General features: G+C 42.7%; 1 protein-coding gene across 3 annotated transcripts in view; it reads right to left on the bottom strand.

The window, feature by feature from the left end:
- LOC121287344 (tight junction protein ZO-3-like) overlaps positions 1-21,053 on the bottom strand; it is an 85,088-nt gene that overhangs the window by 13,493 nt on the left and 50,542 nt on the right. For all 3 annotated transcript variants that reach the window (XM_041205130.1, XM_041205129.1, XM_041205128.1), the window contains exons 4-14: positions 19,010-19,112; positions 16,591-17,131; positions 10,900-11,003; positions 9,914-10,070; positions 8,760-8,859; positions 8,167-8,234; positions 6,060-6,132; positions 5,125-5,281; positions 3,839-3,947; positions 2,051-2,270; positions 600-793 (exon numbers count right to left, since the gene is read on the bottom strand). In XM_041205130.1, the coding sequence (XP_041061064.1) occupies positions 600-793; positions 2,051-2,270; positions 3,839-3,947; positions 5,125-5,281; positions 6,060-6,132; positions 8,167-8,234; positions 8,760-8,859; positions 9,914-10,070; positions 10,900-11,003; positions 16,591-17,131; positions 19,010-19,093 (1,807 nt within the window). In that variant the 5' untranslated portion in view covers positions 19,094-19,112. The remainder of the gene's footprint in view (positions 1-599; positions 794-2,050; positions 2,271-3,838; positions 3,948-5,124; positions 5,282-6,059; positions 6,133-8,166; positions 8,235-8,759; positions 8,860-9,913; positions 10,071-10,899; positions 11,004-16,590; positions 17,132-19,009; positions 19,113-21,053) is intronic.

The following is a 21,053-nucleotide window of genomic DNA, read 5'->3' as shown; positions in this document are numbered from 1 at the left end:
ATTAATGCAAGTCTGTCTTTAAGAAAAACTCAATTGGTGAATCAGAAAATTCACTAACTGATATTAAACATTATAATTAAGATAAACAACAGGCAAGATATGAGTTCCACACCAGCACTTACAAGTTCCATAGTTTTGCCCCAAGCACCAATCCAAATTCCAATCGTTTACAAAAAATTGAAAGTTGAGAGCTGTACAAAACTACAAATGTAGCAGCAGAATGGACTGTGATGGTTAAACTTGTCACAGATCTGAGACTGTCAGGGATTTGACGCTGTTCTCTTCTCCCTCCTGTCCATTGCTCTCCCTCTCCCTGTATTTCTCTGTGTTTTGCAATTCTACTCAATTTCTCCCATTTCTGCTCTCACAATATCTGTGTGTGTCCCTCTCACACACAAACACACACACACTTTTCCACCAGTCTTCATGAGGTCACTGAAGCTGATGTAATCGTTGTGACTTAGACATACCCGGGTTTATGGCTTCCCTTGAACTTGGTCATTTAAGTGACAGAATCCACTATGTGTTTATTCTTTATACATGCCAAGTTATGCAAACAACTTTAATCTTGTTCCAACAACATTTTCTATTTTTTGTACCTTCTCTTAGAATGACCCTTTCATAGGGGGGAAATTTGCCCTGAATAGTCAAGGCTGAAAGGTCATCTCTGCTCTTTCTTAAGTTTTTCTTGGCACCTCGCAGGCCGCGCATTTTCCAGAACTCCGCCCGTGCTCCACTCGATGAACTAGATGAGGCTTTCTGAGTAATTTCAGCTTTGGCAATTTGTTCAGCTCTATACGGAAATGAAAAACACAAAATGTGATGTTAGATTGTTGTACCCACAGTTAGCTTTCCTGTACGTTAAATTACCACAGCCCAACTCCATTGCACTACGACATGGCTCTGTAATGGGTATGGTAGTAGTCCAGGAGCCTAATAATTGAGATGTCAATTAAAATTCTGCTAAGGTAGTTTGGGAATTTGAACTTGATTTTTAAAAATTTGCAACCAGAAAAAGTGACCATGTTGTCAGGATTTAATGAAAACCCAACCGGTTCACTTATGCACCTTGGGGAACAAAACTGCCGTCCTTACCAGCTCGGGTCCATGTGTGACTCCAATTCCACACTAAACGGGTTGATTCATAACTGACCTTCAAATTGACTTAGCAAGCAACTCAATTATATCAAACAACCATTTTCACTAAGAAGGGTCACCACCACTCTCTCAGGGCAATAAATGTTGAGTTTGCCAATGATGCCCACATCCCAAAACTGAATTAAAAACTCCTTTATGAGGTTGGAAATTCTACAAAATTTTTAATTGAGTTTAATGCCATGCAATTTGCTTTTAAAGTCCAAATTTACACCTCTCCCTGACTCAACTAACTAAGTCAGCAAATATCTAAGGCCTACAGACCTAGAGGATCCCAGGCTGGATCTGTGGTTTCTGCTATTAGCTTATCTCAGCCAGTATAATGGTAGACATTATTAATATCCGTGTCCTTGGGCTAGAAATAATTAGGGGTGGGATGTGGGGAAACGACAGGGTGGGTGCAGCTGAACTGGCCAAGGTCCTTCCAATAATCACTGACTCAGACTCATGTGCTTATGTTTTAGCCTCAGGTGGGGAAAGGATCATGCTCATCTGTGATGCTCTCACTCTCTTGGTTCACACATGGAAAATTGCCATCAAAAGAAAGTAGCAGATGATGGCCTTTACCAATGCTTCCCTGCCACGGTAAAGACTTCAGAGGAAAATGAATGTGGGAAAGGGAAATTTTAAAATTAATTCGCTAAGTATAAGGGTCCCTGTTTAAATTTCAGACTGCTCCTGAGTTTGTTGATCTCAACCAAGGTGGTGGCTAGGACCTTGAAGAGTCAGCACCTTGAAGAGCATAAGGGAGCAAGGTTTATTAATTTGATGCATCTGATAACATAATTTCATGAAAGCAATGACTTGACATTCCTGACCCAGATTGAAGTGAAACTACACTGGCTCTGCACCCTTTACCCTGTCTTTGTTACAGAGTCCCAGTCAGACCACAGACCTGTTCTTGCTTGGGATGGTGCCTTTATCCTGCTCCTTGAAGTCTCGGCCAATTCGCACAGCGTACCATGCTCCCAGCTTCCCTTTGTACATGGTGTCGATGACTCGGAAAACCTCTCCTCTCCTGAAGCTTCGATCCTGTGTCCCTTCTACCTCATGGTCAAAGTGTGTTCGCACATAGAAAGAGTCCCCAACATTTGAGTTGATCATTTTCTTATAAACTGAAAAGAAAGAATCTTGTGTGTCATTTTGTGTTTATAAATAGTGTAGTCAATGAAACTGGGCAAGACAACAAGAACTGTAGTTTCCAATAATTTACATTTCTTAGTTTAGAAACAATAGGGAGTATAGAAAATAAAATAAATGTAAAGGCAGAAATCTGTTACATTTATTTCTAAATATAAAAGCCTGTAGTTTAATGACCGTCAGTCACACTTCACAGTGTCAAAAGCATTAAAAAAAAGTGAGAAAACTAATCATGTCCTGCTGCTTTTTGACCTTGAGCCTCTCCCAAGGCCATGATCTGGGGATTTATTGCTGGTGCCAAATAACAGAAACTTTCCTCAGCAACCAACTCCACCTGAGCTTAGTCTGTCCTATTTAAATATTTACCACAGAGCAAATTTAATACAGCTCCACCGTGGAAACAAAACATCCCAACTGTGCTCCAATCTGTGAGCAATGTCATGAAGATCAGCTAAAGTCAATAAAATAGAAAAAGCAAAGAAATTCTGGTGAAGGGTTGCACCCAAAGTGCGAAAGTGGCCTTCTCTTTCACACTGGTCAACCAATGTTTTTAGCTTTCCTTTTAGTACCCACCTGCTGTCCTATTCTTTGAAGTAAAGACCAGCTTGTGACTATCTTCCTGGGGGATGGGGGGCAGGAGGGGTGGGGGGGCTGGTGGGTGTGGATATTGGGTGGAAAGTAGATCAGCTTTTTTTTTGGGTGCTAAGTGCCTCAACTGCGGCGGATTTGCTCATCCAGACAGGTGTGTAGGGCATTGATGATGATTGATCAACCTGCCCAGCTCAATAATTTAGGGATAGGCCTGTCATTTTGGGCTGGGAACCTTCCCAAACCAACTCCAGATAATCCTGCCACAAAGGCCCAAACTGGGCACAAGCTGCGTAAATTTAGTCGGTTAAACTCCAGCATATCTCTGTACACATTTGGAACCAAAACCAACCTACATCTTAAATTCTCTAGTCTGGTATGTTGGATGTGTCTCTGTGGAAAAAGTATGCACTCTGCATTAAATATAAATCCTGCAGAGGTAGATTTCTCAGCACTTTGATTTGAAGCATTTAAACATGGTGATGGGCTGCCACTTGTGCTAGGCACCCAGCTGATCAAAGATAACCATGGAATGGAGTCTGTAAAAGGTGTATTACAGTTACTGTACCAGCACAGTTAGTTAGTCTCAGCTGTAGCAACAGTAAGGGAGTTCCATGTCCTTCGGATAAGAAGGGAAAAATCAGTCCAACTTCTTACTCCTAATCATTATCCACTAACTTTAGCAGTGGAGGTGCTACAACTGCTCACGGACATTGAGTAAGAACAGGATCAGCCTCCGCTGTTAATGCCCTCGTTGGTCAAATAAAATTCCTGGGCGAACTCACATATGATGAATGGCCACTCTGGAAGGACTCTGAGAATTTGGAGTCCTGCCCCTGAGAGAATCAGCCTTCAGGAGAGAGTGGGAGAATTATTTGACAAAAAGCACGAAAAAAAAAACATAAATATGTAAAATAGGCAAAAGGTAGGAATTTACACATCAGGTTATACTCACTGTCCTCCTTCCTCTGGGCTTTAATCTCCACCTGCTCTCCTTTCGGTATATCTAACATGAGCAGCACTGCCTCTTCGCGGGTGAGGTTTTGGAAGTTGACATTGTTCACCTGCACTCGGTCAAAAAAAAAATTGAACAGCTCAGCTTTGCAATGAAAACTCAAATTTTCAACTTTGTCCTTTAATTGTAGAGCACCGGGTCTACAGGACTATTCCTCATGGATGATCCTCAATAGCAGTTGTCCACAGGATACTGGACTGCAGATGAAATCGCAGCCAAATCCAATCCTGTCCTCACCTGATATCTATTCATGTGCTTCCAATGGGAATTGCTGGATAATGATTAGCAGTGGCGTCATCACAAGGTCAAGTGTTGCAGCTGTGTTGTCAAACTCAGCCAAAGATGAGACCTTTCCAGTCTGTATAAATCACCACAGCATGGTGCAGTTATCTCTTGAGCCATGGGAGTGCTTTAATTTCACACATGCTGTTGCCGTTTCTGTACGATCACAAATCAGGTTGTACAAACAGCCTCTCTTACGTTCAGGGTCTCAGCTGAGTACACACACACATGAGCATCTGCCTCTCTGGGCTTGGGCATGTCTTTCATCACATTGAAGGTCAACCTCACTGCACACATCTTAGTCAGAGACCTGGCTCTCTACCACTGGTGCAGAATAATAAAATGTTCCAGCACAAAAATTAGCCCATTAACTGTGCTCATGATTTCTTCCCCCTCCCATGAGCAAACAAGTTTAATCCCACTTACCTACTCTCTCATCATACCCTTTAATATTTCTCTTTTCCAAGCAAATACCTAATTCCCTTTTAAATGAATCTGTTTCCTTCTTCAACAACAAGTGGTTTAGGATTTCATATTCTAACCGATTAATGGGATCCAATCTAATCCCATCTCCTATCACTTTCCTGAATCCTTTTCTATTATTCCTTTTCAAATACTTATGCCATTCTCTATTAAATTGTGCTTTAGTCTCTTCCACAGAGCATGCTGATTTTGAGCCCCTTGTTTAGAGTTGACTCTGCCCTTTCTTCAATACCTCCAGATAAATGAATTTCAGTGCCTATGTGTTGTGGTAATGGAAGCTGTGGGTGGATCTGAGGTTTGTCAAATGTGGACCCCTGAGACCTTTGCCCATATAAATTCTTCACATTGATGAGCCAAACATTCACACAACAAAAAAAATCCATGAAGGTCATGACAAGACAATAACAATTTGAGGTTTTGGGATGTCAATAACAACAATTTTGAATTGAGCATTCAGTTACCTGCAGAATTTGGTCTCCTTTCTGGATTCCCTGTCTGGCTGCAGGACTATCATCTAGAACTCGGGATACAAATATTCCAACATCATTGCCTCCAGCCAGCTGCAGCCCAACACTGGCATCCTTGACAAACCTCGCAACTTTCATGTCTGGACTGTAGCTAAATATTGAAATATAGGATAACCGGTTAGTGAGCACATTTGGGGAGGGGCCTAAATTGGATAGGACCGAAAATTAGCAGGGGGATTGCGATGCGCTTATCTCATTGATGGGATACAGGCAGCACAGCGATTTCATGCTGTTTGCTCATTACAGTGATTGATGCATGGAGCCAGCGTTAACTGCACTGGGTCATTGGCTCCATGCAATAGCTTGCCAGCACAACTTAAAGCTAACCTGTACTGCAGAAAGCTACCTTGCACCTCTTAAAGGAAAGGTGCATGCTGAAGGTGCTGTGCAACAAGGAGAAATAGCTGAACATTGGGTAGAGAGATTGGGTAGAGAGACATTCTGATCTGTAGGAGACCTCAGTTTACTGTATGCCTGCCATTATATTAACAGCTTTTACTTTTAACACATCAACAGATTTGCTCCTGAATTTACACAAAGAAAAGCCATATGTTTATCTCGCCTCTCCCAACAGTCCCATTGGCCCTGGTCATCGTCTGGTAGCTTGTGCAAGTGGCCTTTCTTCATGGCCTAGGCAACAACCAGCAGCAAGAGTGCAACAGGGTACTGGATGCCCTTGGAACTGTATCTCAAGCATTGAACAGTACCTTAAGGAGAGGAGGGAAGGAATTAACAGGTGGATAAATTAAGCTCCATTGTTCTCATCAAACCTGTAATTTCCTGGGCTAAATTGGTAAATCAACATGCAGTAGTGTACATCTTGCATACTACTCCTAGTTCATTTGGTCTCATTGTTTGTTGGTACTTACCCAACATTATATTCATCCTGTGGCCTTGTGTTTGAAGTCTTTACAGGAGCAGCATATATTGGCTCCTCAACAACTGCATTTGGAAAAGTGAGGACAAAGATTTTGAATGAGAAACAGCCATTAAGTAGTGAACAAATGAAAGATCTTCACTACACCTTATAACCCAGTTCCTCACTATACCATACAACTCAGCACACTTCATTGAAAAAAACAAGCTTCTCTATTATTAGAGGTCAGTAACTGGTGAGTACGTCTGGATTCTCATATTCTTCAATTAAAGCTGAATTTGGGCTTTGGAGGGATAAATTAGCCAGGATTCCAAGTCCTGATTCCTTTCTGGCTACTTCTGCTGGGAAGTGTGGAGGTCCAGCGAGACTAAATTGGGTTTCATTTTGTTGCTCCACCTCTAGGGTTCGAATAGCTTAGTAACTCTAGCTCTCTAGGCTCACACATGAAGGATGGTCACTTAGCTGAGACAACAAAGGGCAGCTGTGAAACATTGTAACTTAGCAAAGAGGCAATGCCTTCAATTGAGATGGGAAAATTGGAATAAAATGAATGCTGTCTTTACGTATATTTGAAGGAGGTGGGTTCCAATGTATGTGTGGCTGCTGGAACAGAGGAATTTTCTTCCTTTGCATTATGGATTGAGAGTCATTATTTCTGGCAGATATATATAGCCTGCTTGATTGGTACCTCATCACCACCATCTGCAAGTTCCCCTTCAAGCTACACACCATCCTGACTTGGAAATACATCATTGTTCCTTCACTGTTACTGGGTCAAAATCCTGGAAATCCTTCCCTAACAGCACTACACCACATGCACTGTAGCAGTTCAAGAAGATGGCTCACCACCACAATCCCAAGGGCAAATAGGGATGGGCAACAGAAGTGCTGCCCTAGCCAGCGACAGTCATATCTCGTGAATGAATAAAAAAAAAACATAAAACTTAACACAAAGGAGCAGTCCACTCAGTCACACCAGTTCATGTCAATGTTTATACGTCACACAAGCGAACAGTTCAATCACATTTACCCACCATGTTTGCAAATCCCTTCAATCACCCGTCTGATCTAAACGTGAATGTTGATAAAGTCTCTGCCTCAACCACTAACTCTGGAAATGAAGTTCTCATCTTCACAATTCTCTGTGTGAAGGGGTTTCTTTTGCCCTCTGTTCAAAATCTTTTACATTTAATCCTCAATCTTTTGCCCCTTGCTCTTGACCTCTCAACAACTAGAAGTGATGGAATAAATAGTAGCAGGCTCCATTGGAGCCAATATTGGAGTTGCTGACTCTGGAGACAGTTTATAGAAACTATGGGCTCAGTTTACCCAGCTGTGGTGAGCTTCTAGGTGGCTGGGAGCAGGTAAATAGTACACAGCTGCATTGCGATAGATCCCGACCAGCTTAATGAAGGCTTGTGGTAGGCTGGGGTACCATGAAACAGGAGATTGAATTCAGTGGAGGAGGTACTGTGCTGATAAACAGCCACAACCGCAGCCATGCCCATTACTGTGGGGGGCTTTGCCATTCCTGTTTGAAGGTACTAACCCTTTTGGACTTTCTTATATCCCCCATTTGTGGCCAGCAACTGGGAATGAAGGCATCCTCGAGCTTCGATCAGTCTTCAGCAGCACCCACGTCGCTGCTGGAGTTACTGATCTTTCAATATTGGAGGGACTCCTGTTGATTCTCCTGATTTGGGAGTCACCTGCCATCCGTAATTGGAGGCAAAAAATTAGGAAACCACCTCTGGGAAAATATTTCCACCCATCGGGCTCTCGGCCAATACAGGCACAGGACACCAATCCAGCCCTGAGGTCCCAAAACCTGCAGGAAAATTACGCTGTATGCCTTTCAGTCAGTCTCGGAGCTAGCAGCACCACCTAATTTAGTGTACAGCACTGGATCCAGGCCACAGTTTCTGGGAGCAGCAGAGCTGTCAGGTTATTAATGTATTAAAACCCATTCACAAACAATAACTTGCTATGTGCTATGAAGGATGATTGTTAAGATCAATCAGCTAGCACCAAAATAGCTAAGCTAGGTTCCAACCTTAGCTTCTGTACGAAGAACTGACTAGTTACCCACAGGTACTCACCATAAGGGGATTTGGAGGCTGTAGGTCTGACCTCCATCTCTGACACTGGCTTTGTGTTTGGCTTTAAGCTGAAAAAGAGGGAGAAATATGGGTCATTGCTGGTCAGCATCAACTCAGTCCTGAACATAAGCAAAATGGAAGGATTGGGTTTTGGCACTAATTCCACACAGGACAGCCATCACAATGTGTGGAAATTAACACTGATCATGTGCATATACAATGAATACCCTTAGTTCACTGTTTTAATAGAAAAGTTAATCCATTTTAAATGGGTTAATGTCTTAGGCATTGGAGCAAAGAAACTATGTTAAAGGTTTTCACCGGCTTTGTTGCAGCTCTCTATCAACCAGTCTGAGTTTCAAAAGCTAAACCCTTAACCAACAGGCTCTGGGGCACAATGCCAAATGGACATTGGACTCTTAAACTCTGATTTCTCAATAAAGTTGTAGCAGCCATGGTGCCAGTATTGGAAAGGAATATAACTAGAAGTGGAAAATACCAATCCCAATGCTCGATAAAGTGGCCTCCACATCAATGTTGTGCTTTATAAAGTGGACTCTATATTCCATTGCTGTGCTCTGTAAAACACCTACCTTCCATTGCTCTTCATTGTATTGTTAGAATGCACCACATAACGTTTTGACCGATTCTCGCTTGGTGAAGCTGTCCTTTCGGGCTCAGGGTCTGAAAAATCTGTACAGAAAAATACAGTTAATCAGAACAATTCACAAAATAAAACTTTATTCCCCATCTCTTTTGGAAAAAGGTCACATTTTTGTCTCCTTTGACAAGAGTCATCACCCGACAAGATATGGGACAGGCAATGTGGCTTTTAACTGGATGATCTAGAAGTTTCTAAAAAGAAAGTTGGATATCAAAAGTCTGATCTTGTAGTTTACCTTCTTAGAACTCTGTCTTGTGGAGGAGTTAATGGCAGCCTAGCAAATATTAGAACTCAAAACCTGGATTTCACAGCACCCCCACTGTCCACCAACATCTAGTTCTGCCCTTGTCCAGTTCCCAGATGGTGACACTTGATTTTTAAAAAATTGAGAAGATATCACATTGGAAATGACTTTCTGTGATACTAGCATATGATTATAGGACATTCCTCTGCGAGTTGTTTGAGTGGAGGTGTTGGTCCATTGATTTTAGATGGGTTCTACACACATATTAACTACCTGCATGCTAATATTGGCAATGTAATTTCTAGGCATTAGTATAGTTTGTAATAGGACCTAATTAAAAGAAGTAAAATGAAACAAGAGAATGCAGAGATAATGCAGGAATTGGAGGGCAGAGTGAGCAGAATGTAAAAGGTTCTCCAGAGAAGTTGGACTAGCTAAATTGCTTTTACAGGGAGCCAGTGAGGACTCGATGGACCGAATGGCTTCCTCTGTGGTGCAATCAGTCTGATTCTGTGATTCTATGACTTGGTTGGAAAATCAGCAGAAATGTTGGAGACATGGAGACATGTATTTTGTTTTTCACCAGTTTCCACCAATCATCCAGCAAAGTTACAGTGGGAGATTAGGGAAACCCCATAGAAATTCTATCACAGTCTTTATTGTGGCTGTATATTAGAATAGACTTATTACTGTAACATTAGTGTGTGTTTCAGTGCCACAGTGTGTGAAATGGGAACTTAACAAAATGGGAACAGAGTTTTCTCTGGACCTGCTGGCAGTTTAAGGATTAAAATGAGAATACATTATAATAACAGCATGTTTGTGGTTTGGTCACTTACATTCCAGGCTGTTTTCATCACTGTCCACCAGTTCTGGAACATTGATCAGAAACTGTTCATTATCCCGAAGGACCACCAACCTCAGCTCCCCCTCTGACTTCTCAATTAGTGTCCTTGTATCTTCCAGTGATATATTCTCAGTCACTATACCATTAATCTAAACAAACAGAGAAAATGGTTCATCACTGTGACCTCTTATAACACTTGTCCATTAGGAACATGAAGATAGTTAGAATAGGCCACTAGGCCCAATGAGTCTGTCCCTATTTGGATTGATCTTAATGCAACCTACTGGCTGTCTCCCATAGTCCTCAATCCCTTCTCTCTCCAGGATGGCATCCAATTTCCTCTTCACCCCGCCGATACCTTCCACTTGAATTGCTTTCCCTGCTAATTAATTCCCAAAATGCATCCCCTCAAAACTCTTCCTCATTTTGCATTTCTGGTATTTAAGCCTGTTGCCTGCCTTTTATTTGTTAGTGTTCTGGTAAGATGAGGACAGATACAAATAGGTTCTATAACCAATCACATTAATGGATTGGAGACATTGGGCAATCATTAGATTAAGTTATTAAGGGTTTGACTCTTTTAATCCACCATCCTCCAGCAACCTTTGCCCTTAACATTGGTTGCAGTGGGTAATTTATTCCTGAGAAATCCATGGGGGTTTTAAGCTGAAGGGGGAATTGGGGAATTGAAACTGTCAGACAATGGCTCTAGAGGATTGATCACACACTGCTAGTGGGGGCCAATGCTCTCAGGGAGCACAGGTCAAGGGGTTCATGTGATAGTGTTGTCGTTCTGTCTTCAACCCATTCTTCCCGGGATTCTGAGATCCAAGCTCTTTGTGAGTGCTGCTTTGCACTGATAAAGTGGTGTCACTGAATCACTCCTATGATGGGCTGGGTCCCCTTCTGGAGATCTGCAGAAACAGTCTATTATCTTCATTAATTAATAACTCTGAGTCTTGAAAATTGATATTTTACCTTTAGTATGATGTCTCCCTCCTTTAAGACTCCTTCATTTGAAGCAAGGCCACCCGATGACATGTGTTTAATGAAAATTTGACTCCCCAATCTCAAGCCATATTCTGTGAAAAAATGGTGCATAGAAGTAGTTAGGAATTCATCTGCTGAACAGTTCAGAAAAGCTGATAACCCACAAGAATCGAGAAGACTTCAATCTCATGTCCCTGCTCTTATGTTTTAAAAAAGGACACATGCAGTCCAATTATTCTTTGAGGGGTGTTTATTAAAAGCAAAACGATAGTCTAACAACATAAATGTGTGACTGCACTCTGCACCTTGCTGAGCAAAGCCCACTCAGCTGTAAATTTCTGCAATATTCAAACCTTACAAGCATTAGGGACAAGGAGGGTGATACCTTCTGAAAGAGGCAAAGGAAGGCTAGAATTCTTAATGAGCACTCTAGTTCAGTGTTTACTAAAGAAGAGAACGCTGACAAAGCATTGGTAGAAGTGGGGATGGTAGAGGTAATGGTTGGGGTGAAAACTGATGGGAAGGATGTACTTGAAAGGCTGACTATGCTTAGAGTGGATAAATTGCCTGGCTTGCATCCCAGGTACTAAAAAAAGGGAGAGTGAATATAGCAGGCATGTGTACATTCTACATTTTGCTTGTATTATGTCTCATAGAGCAAAATAGACAAAAAAGGGAAAGAAAGAGAAAAGGAAGGAAAGGACAAAGAAAGAAAAGCAGGAAAAGGAAAGGCGGTTGGCAGGAAGAAAAGAAAAATGAATGAACTCAGTGAAGGCAGAGACCAAAGAGGCAGCCCAGGTCATTTTAAGAAGGTACAACACTAAAGTGACTTATAGGCTATTTTACATTACACGGTGCGTATTGATTCAAAAGACAACGGCCCAGAATTTCCACAAAATGAACTCCATCACTTACAACTTAAATTTGCAAAGGCAATTGCATGCGGATTTGCTGGGTCTGTACATTTGTATTCCCACTCATGCTGTCATTGGCACAAAACTTGTGGAAAATGGGTGTGACCTACCTGGAAATGTTTGTGCTATCTTTAAAAAGATATTCATCTGCATTCCAGCATTAGACTGGTAAAAGAGGAACAGCATTTGGCTTCTGGCATGTCATATCAATATTCTCACTGTACATTGTACTGTGCCCAGCAGGCAGGGCCCATCCTGGAGATAACAGAACATTACGAAAGCAGAACTTCAAGCACTCGACTAGAAGATCAAAGGCAGGAGGCACAGGCTCCCTGGCGTAGATGTCATCAAGCCTACCAGGAGTGCAAATCGTGCTGTCTAGAGTGAGTGCCAATTCCGTCACACCGGAACTGGACATCAGTACTGCAAAAACCTAAATGACATCACCAGGGTAGGCAAGGTAACACACTGGGCATTCTCTCCATTGCTTTGTTGCCTAATTTGAGCACCATCAGACTCTTCGCCTTCCTAAATTTGGTGTCAAATTTGGTTTGGTAAAATTCCTGTGAATTGCCTTGCAATGTTTGATTGCATTATAAGCGCTATTTAAATGTAAGTTGTGTGGTTGTGCAGCATTTGCACAATAACCCTTCACGATGCCTGGTTAAGGACAGTTCTAACTTGGAAGCACAAAATTACAATGAGATATAAGCCTGGATTTTTGATCATTATCATTACTCCACTGAAACTGACAGCAACCTTGGGAGTCCACACTTGTACAGGAAAACATGGAAACCCAGCAGTTGCTGCCAGTGATTCTGTGCTCCATCAGAGGGTCGGGTGTTGAGGAACCCCAGACCAATATCAATGGGAAAATCAATAAATTGAGGAGAACTTCCACTCATGATCTGCTGGTCTCACTGTAAAACCTTTGAAAGAGTTACATCTTGTTGAATAAGGTGTAACTGGGATTTTAACAGCTTACCATGTACAGACTTACTGCTAAACACTTTCATTGGCCCTGAAAATATTAGATTTGTGGAATGTCAAATTTCTCCATATGTTACAAAAATTCTATGTATTTTTGAATATTCTTTAAGACTTTTATGATATGTTAACTTCTATCACAATCGAGTCATAATTTATTTCACAATTTGAAATATTTAAATTAAAAGTGAAGTAATTCAGTTCCTTTAATTTCCCGGTTGACTTTCTGTGAGGACTCTTCAATATGATTAGCTGTTTACCCTGCTTTCTTTTTGATTTATTTATAGGATGTGGGTGTCGCTGACTGGGCCAGCATTTATTGCCCATCCCTAATGCCTTTGCGAAAGCGGTGGTGAGCTGCCTACTTGAAACACTGCAGTCCATGTGCTGTAGGTGCACCCACAGTGCTGTTAGTGAAGGAGTTCCAGGATTTTGACCCAGTGAAAGTGAAGGAAGTTAAGGAATATTTCCAAGTCAGGATGGTGAGTGGCTTGAAGGGGAACTTCCAGGTGGTAGTGTTTCCATGTGTCTACTGCCCTTGTCCTGTTAGATGGTAATGGTCATGGGTTTGGAAGGTGCTGCCTAAGGAGCCTTGAGTTTCTGCAATGTATCTTGCGGATGATACACACTGCTACCACTGTTCCTCAGTGGTGGAGGGAGCGAATGTTTGTGGAAGGGGTGTCAGTCAAGCGGGCTGCTTTGTCCTGGTTGCTGTCAAGGTTCTTGAGTGTTATTGGAGCTGCACTCATCCAGGCAAGTGAAGAGTATTCCATCACACTCCTGACTTGTACCTTGTAGACGGTGGACAGGGTTTAAGGAGTCAGGAAGTGAGCTATGTGCCACAGTGCCTCATGGATGCCCAGTCTTGAGTTACTAGATCTATTCAAAATCTATCCCATTTAGCATGGTGGTAGTGCCACACAACATGATGGCGTGTATCCTCAATGTGAAGATGGGACATCATTTCCACAAGGACTGTGTGATGGTTACTCCTACTGATATTGTCATGAACAAATGCACCTATGACAGATTTGTGTGGATGAGGTCAAGCAGGTTTTTCCTGCTTGTTGGTTTCTTCACCACCTGCTGATGACCCTATCTAGCAGCTATGTCTTTAGGGCTTAGCCAGCTTGGTCAGTAGTGGTGCAACCGAGCCACCCTTGGTGATGGACGCTAAAATTCTTGCCCAGAGTACATTCTATGCCTTGCTACCACCCAAGTGATTCCTTGCTTCATTGCTTCCTTCAGGTGATTCAATATGGAGGAGTACTGATTCATCAGTTGAGGGGGGACAGTAGGTGGTAACCAGCAGGAAGTTTCCTTGCCCATGTTTGACCTGATACCATGAGACTTCTTGTGGCCTGGAGTATTTGTTGAGGATTCCCAGGGCAACTCCCTTCTGACTGTATACCACTGTGCTGCTACCTCTGCTGGGCCTGTCCTGCCGGTGGGACAGGACTTACCCAGGGATGGACATGATCTGTAAGGTATGATTCTGTGAGTATGACTATGTCAGGCTGTAGCTTGACTTGTCTGTGTGACAGCTCTCCCAATTTTGGCACAAGCCCCCAGATGTTAGTAAGGAGGACTTTTCAGGATTGACAGGGCTGGGTTTGCCATTGTCCTTTCCAGTGTCTAGGTCGATGGCGGGTGGTTCATCCAGTTTCATTTTTAGCAGCTTGATACAACTAAGTGGCTTGCTAGGCTGTTTCAGAGGGCATTTAAGAGCCAACAACATTACTGAAGTCGCATGTAGGCCAGACCAGGTGAAGACAGCAGATTTCCTTCCCTAAAGGACATAAGTGAATCAGATGGGTTTTTACAACAATGGTTTCATGATCATCATTAGGTGATTTTGTCATTAGATTTTTAATTCCAGATTATTTTATTGAATTCATATTCCACCAACTGTCATGTGGGATTCCAACCCGGGTCCCCAGAGCATTACCCTGGGTCTCTGGAAAGTGAAAATACGACTACGCCACCACCTCCCCCCTCAATGATGCTTGCTGGCATCACTGCTGCTGATGCCTGGAGATCTCCTTGGCTTGACACCAGGTTTAAGCTGCTGTCAGGAATGAGGAAACCACACCACAGAGATCACTAGATCATTGTGGGAAGTTTTCTTCAAGGTCAGCAGTGAGCATCATTGCTTTGCCATTATTAGCCAAATCCAGTCCATTAATAGGTTAAGCAAATGGCCAAAGTGTGGCAAATGGACTTCAATGTAGAGAAAAGAGAGGCCACCCCCTTAAGAACTAAATGGTAAAAACTGGAGATCCAAAGAGACTTGGGGGCCCAGGTACACAGATCATTTAAATTCATGGACAGGTACAGAAAATAATGAAGAAAGCTAATGGAATGCTGGCTTTTATAACTAGAGAATTAGAATACCAGGTAAGAGCTATACAGTGCCCTGGTTATGCCACAACTGGAGTACTATGAGCATTTCTGGGCACTACACCTTAAGAAAGATATTGACCTTGGAGGAAGTGCAGTAAAGTTTCACCAGAATGACACTTGGACTCAAAAGATTAAATTACAACACAAGATTACACAATAGATGGTTGTATTCCCTGAAATTTAGGAGATTAAGGGGTGACTTGGTTGAAGTTCAGAAAATATTAAGGGGAAGTGGTAAGATAGATAGAGAGAAACTATTTCCACTGGTTGGGGAGTCTAGAACTAGAGGACATAGTCTAAAAATTAGAGGCAAGCCTTTCAGGAGTGAAATTAGGAAACACTCCAAACACAAAGGATGGAGGAATTTTGGAACTCCCTTTAGCAATCAGCAATTGATGCTCAATCAATTATTAACTTTAAATCTAGAATTGATTGAGAATTTATTTTGTCAACCCAAGGTATTAAAGGATATGGGGCACAGGCAAGTGCATAGAGTTAGGTCACAGATCAACCATGATCTCATTGAATGGCAGAACAGGCTCTAGGGGCTAAATGGCTGACCTCTGTTCCTATGTTCCTATGAATCATGTGCTATGACTGTGCAGCCCCCAACACCAATTACTTGCAAGTACAACCTGAAAATCCCTTCCTCTACTTTAATACCTTTATAATCCCTTGCTTTTGCTTCAGCTTTCATTTCACTTGGCGTGCAGTCCTCAACTGTTTGCCTCAGCCTCATTTACATACCTTTTGCAGGACAAATTGGTGCATAATTCCCACCAAAGAAATTTAACAAGAGGGGGCATTTCCAGTTGTAAACCCCTCACCCATTTTGAGGTAAAGACCATGGAGATAGTTGTCACTCAATCACTTTTTGCGATGGGAGATGCTGAAGTCAGCAGCAACTTTCCCAAGCTAATAGTGACTGAGTAACTACACCATCTCCCACAGTCATATTCAATGTCATCATTTTTCCAAATATGTTTGCCCTGAAGATGATTCAGAGAGAGCAGCACTAACAGTGATTAGAACAGCACTAATGGAGATTCAAAGAGAGCAGCACTAACAGTGATTCAGAGAGAGCAATACTAACAGTGATTCAGAGTGGGCAGTGCTAACAGTAATTCAGAGAAAGCAGTACTAATGGTGATTCAGAGAGAACAGTACTAATGGTGATTCAGAGAGAACAGTACTAATGGTGATTCAGAGGGAGCTGTACTAAAGGTGATCCAGACAGAGCAGTACTAATGGTGATTCAGAGGGAGCAGTGCTAACGGTGATTCAGAGAGAGCAGCATTAATGGTGATTAAGTGTGTGCAATGCTAGATATGCTTCCCAACTAGGAATTCTGGTTTCCCACTGACAGAAATCTCACCTTCGTCAACCTTATTTTTAATAAGGAGACTCTTGATGGGTTTTTTTATAGCACGGGGGTCATAGTGACTGTTGGACTGGTCAGCTTCATGGTAACTCCCAGTTGGGCTGTGTTCTCGTCTGTACTCCTTAGCATTGTAATCCTGATCGTTGTGTTGATGATTGTAGCTCCTTAAGGGGCTGGGACTCCGATCGTAGCTCCTTGAGGGGCTGGGACTCCACTCGTAGCTCCTTGTGGGGCTGGGACTCCGACCGTGACTCCTTGAGGGGCTGGGACTCTGACCGTAGCTCCTTGAGGGGCTGGGACTCCTATTGTAGCTGCGATTTCTGCCGGAGTCCTGGTCATAGTCATCACTGTGATGGTAGTCACCATGGTACAGATTTTGGTTCTGAATCCTTCTTAGTCTCCTGTCAGCTGGATCATAGTCTTCATCCTCATCAGAAGCATCATCATGTGCATAGTCTGATCGACTGGAATGGTAGCTGGTTACTGGTGCTGTGTTAGTCACAGGAATTTGTACTTTACGGGGCCTCTTCACTGTCTTCAAAGAAAGACCACAGCCATTAATTAGCATGAGATCACCCAGCAACCCAGTAAAACAAGCGTCTGTACATCAAAACTTGGACTATCCAAAAAGAACACAACAGGAAAATCCAGTTAGTTTAATATGAAGAAGTTAGGGGTCAGAATGGAGGTTGGCCAAAAACTCTTCACCCAAAATTTGTGGAATAATTAATTTCCAGGAAGGTTATTGAAGTGATCAAACAATTAAGATGAAGGAATGATTAAATGTATTTCTAGAGAGAGATGGGAGGCTACATCCCATGATCTCACATTTCCAGCAGGGGTCAATCCTTGCGGTTTGTGCGGGTTGGAGAATTGGTGCTACAATATTGCAGCCCCATCTCTAAGACACACTCCAGGCGGGTATATGTGATCCAAGAGACTAATAAAATTACTCTGTGGTGAGAAGGACAGTTGGTGAGGCTGGTCTCTGAAAAGAGATGGCTTTGTTGGATCTGCATTTTCTGTTCCTGTAAAATATTTTAACTTCTTGTTTCTTAAATGGAGCCTAAGAAAAGAAAACCTCTCATGTTTGGTTAAAATGTCACCAGCTTCTCCTTGTCAATTTTTATTGACACTAAAAGGAACACCAGGAGAATTTTGGGCAGAGTATCTCACTTTTCCGTTTAAAAAATCTGACCTCATTCCATTAGAGTCACAAGGTTTGGATTTCCTTTTTATTGGACAAAAGCTAAAAGATTTAGTGGATACCTGGCAAGAGTCCCTTTCCTGAACTTTATGCTCTATTCCTCTTGTGATTTTTCACAAGATTCTGCCCTCCTCCTGACTTTTGACTGTTTACATTAAATGAATTATCTCTAATATTAAAATAATTCTGATCAGAAAATTTAGACTCGAGTGTTGACAGGTCGATTGACCATGGTAGATCTCACAACTAAGTCCATATCCACATATGCTTTTCTGTAATGGATAGTCGTCAGGAGAAGAAATTATGACCGATTGTTCCCTCTCTCTCCAGGCAAACTGTGATCAAGCGTATGAGATCCACAGCCATTGCATTGTCATTAGACTTATAAAACAGGGCTACTTATGCATCGGCATTGATTCAGTGGTAGCACGACCACCTCATATCAGGTTCAAATCCCATTCCAAACTCAAGCACAATGTCTTGGTTGGCACTTCATTGCAGCACTGAAGGAGTGCTGTATTGATAGAGGTGCCATCTTTTGGAAGAGGCATTAAACTGAGTGCCTCTTGGATAACACTCAAAACATAAGAGATCCCATGGAATTATTCAAATAAGAGCAGGGGTGTTTTGGTCTCCTGGCCAATCCCTCAATCAACAGCACCAAACAGTTTAATTGATCAACATCTGCTTGTGGGATATTGCTCTATGTAAACTGCCTGCAATAGTAATCTTCACTTGAAAGGTGCTTCATTGGCTGTGAACTGCTTTAGTATTTGTGAAGCCGTCATGGAAGTTGCCCCCTGCTGAACTTCTTTTTAAATTTGTTCTTACAATTGACAAACCAGTATCTATTGCCCATGCCTGTTTACCCTGAGGGTAATAAGACCCAAACCTGCAATGTGGGAGTGGGGTTAAAGTAGGCCAGGCTGGCGTAGTGGGGGCAGTTCTCTCTCTGAAGGAACATACTAAACCGATTGGGTTCCTCAAACAGGCGGGCAGCTTGCAGAGATTTTTTTCTGCTGCTGATCCAAGAATGAGCAGATTTATTGAATTCAATTTCACAGTTTGACATGGTGGAATTTGAACCCATGACCACTGGGTTGCTCGCCCAATACTGTTGTGACCCAGAGCAAACTGATAACACTAGATATTTCAGAGTAAAAGGATTCTTTGCCTTAGGTCTGCACAGAACCCTTTGACACTCACTATGTTCGCAGATTTCCCAGAACTCTTTAGACACTGGATGGCAAATGAAGAGGGCACATTTTCCATGGAAACGCCATTCACCATAACAATCCTGTCCTTTATCCTGAAAAGAGACACCCATTGAAATTAAAGTGGAAAACATTACGATAACACAGCATTCCCTATCACAATCTAGCTTTGTGTTATTTCCTCCCACCAAATTGCTACATTCCTTTCTGAAGAGCACTGATTTAAATGGGGTACTCCAGCTAATTGATGTGAGAGCACAGATACTGCATGCTTCCAGGGTATTCAACCATAAACAGCTTAACACCTAACCCCAATCTTATCATCTCTCACTGGGGGTGAAATTGGTCATATAGAGGAAGGCAAAATACATGAATCGCATTTGCCATCCATTATACAATACATTTGATAGTCAGTCCTGACTCCCCAAAGCCTGTCCACCATCTGCAAAGCACAAGTCAGGAGTGTGATGGAATACTTGTCTGGATGAGTGCAGCTCCAACAATACTCAAGACGCTCAACAACATTCAGGGCAAAGCACCCGCTTGATCGGCACCGCAACCGTCACATTAAACTTTCACTCCCTCCAAAAATGATGCGCAGTGGCATCTACAAGATACAACTCATCAAGGCTCCTTTGGCAGCACCTTCCAAACCCACAGCCTCCACCACCTAGAAGGACAAGGGCAGCAGACACATGGGAACACCACCACCGGAAAGCCACACACCATCCTGACTTGGAACTATATCACTGCTCCTTTACTGTCGCTGGGTCAAAATCCTGGAACTCCCTTCCTAATAGCACTGTGGGTGCTGCAGCAGTTTGAGAAGGTAGCACACTATCACTTCTCAAGGGAAGTTAGGGATGGGCAGTAAATGCCGGCCTAGCCAGCTGATGCCTTCATGAATAACTTAAGATAAAATTAGGGGAACTGAATATTGGACAAGTAATAGATAGGATAACAGCTGATTTCTTTCCTTGTACTTCTCACTCCCATCGTCTAGACACACAGACGTGATCAGGAGCAGGCACCCAGTATGATTTCCCTCCTCTAAGGGTAACAGTGCTTGGGTAGTGCTCCATCACTGCTGCACTGGCTGAGATCAGAAAATTAAATCTGGTACCATCTTAGTTTCGATGTCTTATTGCATTATTGAATAAGGTCAATGTGCCATTGAGGTTATTCAACACAGTTCTATGTTTGGTTTTGAGTTTGCCATTTTTTTGTTAGGGTCGGTCAGTTCACTTCCACCACCCCGTCCTTTAGTAGGTAAACGCATTGCCCTGTTCTGAACTGTCTCAGATTTGATTTATGTCCTGTGCAGAGTTACCCGATTTCAGCTGGGGCAGCAGTGGGAAAGGGTTGTTACTTGCCTTTGGACTAGTGAGGAAGAAATCAGCCCGTGCCCTGCTTCTTATCATTAGTCTATCACCCCTGTGGAACATGCTTAAGCATGGATCTTGAATAGGGCCATCTCACATGGTGGACGGAATCTTACGGGCCCGCCAGCAGCAGGAAGCTTGGCGGGAGGGGGAGCTTAATTTGGCATGAGGCCAAAAATCAGTTTCCCGATGGCAGGATGATGTTCTAGGGACTTTTAAGACGGGTTGAGCTTCCCGACCACCAATGTTGGGACGCTCTTTTGCATGCATTAGCATGTCATGAAAGCTCATTAAAAGGCCACCTTGCTGGAATTAAGTCCCCCCTCCAAATTAAGTTTCCGCCATCGAGAAATTAATACATTCACGTTCACGTTCACGATTGCACATAAGTGACATGCACCTGGCAAGGTAGACTTCTTCCATGATTAACGGTGAGTTGCCACTGCATTATCCTCTTTGGGGAATGCCTGTAAATGCCTGTCTATGCTTGAGACTGGGTAGTGGCAGTGCAAGTTGCGTGGAGATTGGCCAAGGAAGGGAGGAAGGGTTTGTGGGGAAAGATGATGCAGTGGCTGGGCAAAGGTGAAATGGATGGTATAGACTGTCTGGGTGCTCCTTAAATATGGCATCTGGACCTTCAACCCTATAAGGTAA

Source organism: Carcharodon carcharias, chromosome 14 (genome assembly GCF_017639515.1).
Source record: "Carcharodon carcharias isolate sCarCar2 chromosome 14, sCarCar2.pri, whole genome shotgun sequence".
In the NCBI taxonomy this organism is placed as follows: Eukaryota; Metazoa; Chordata; class Chondrichthyes; order Lamniformes; family Lamnidae; genus Carcharodon; species Carcharodon carcharias.
This window is presented reverse-complemented; position numbering and strand designations above follow the sequence as displayed.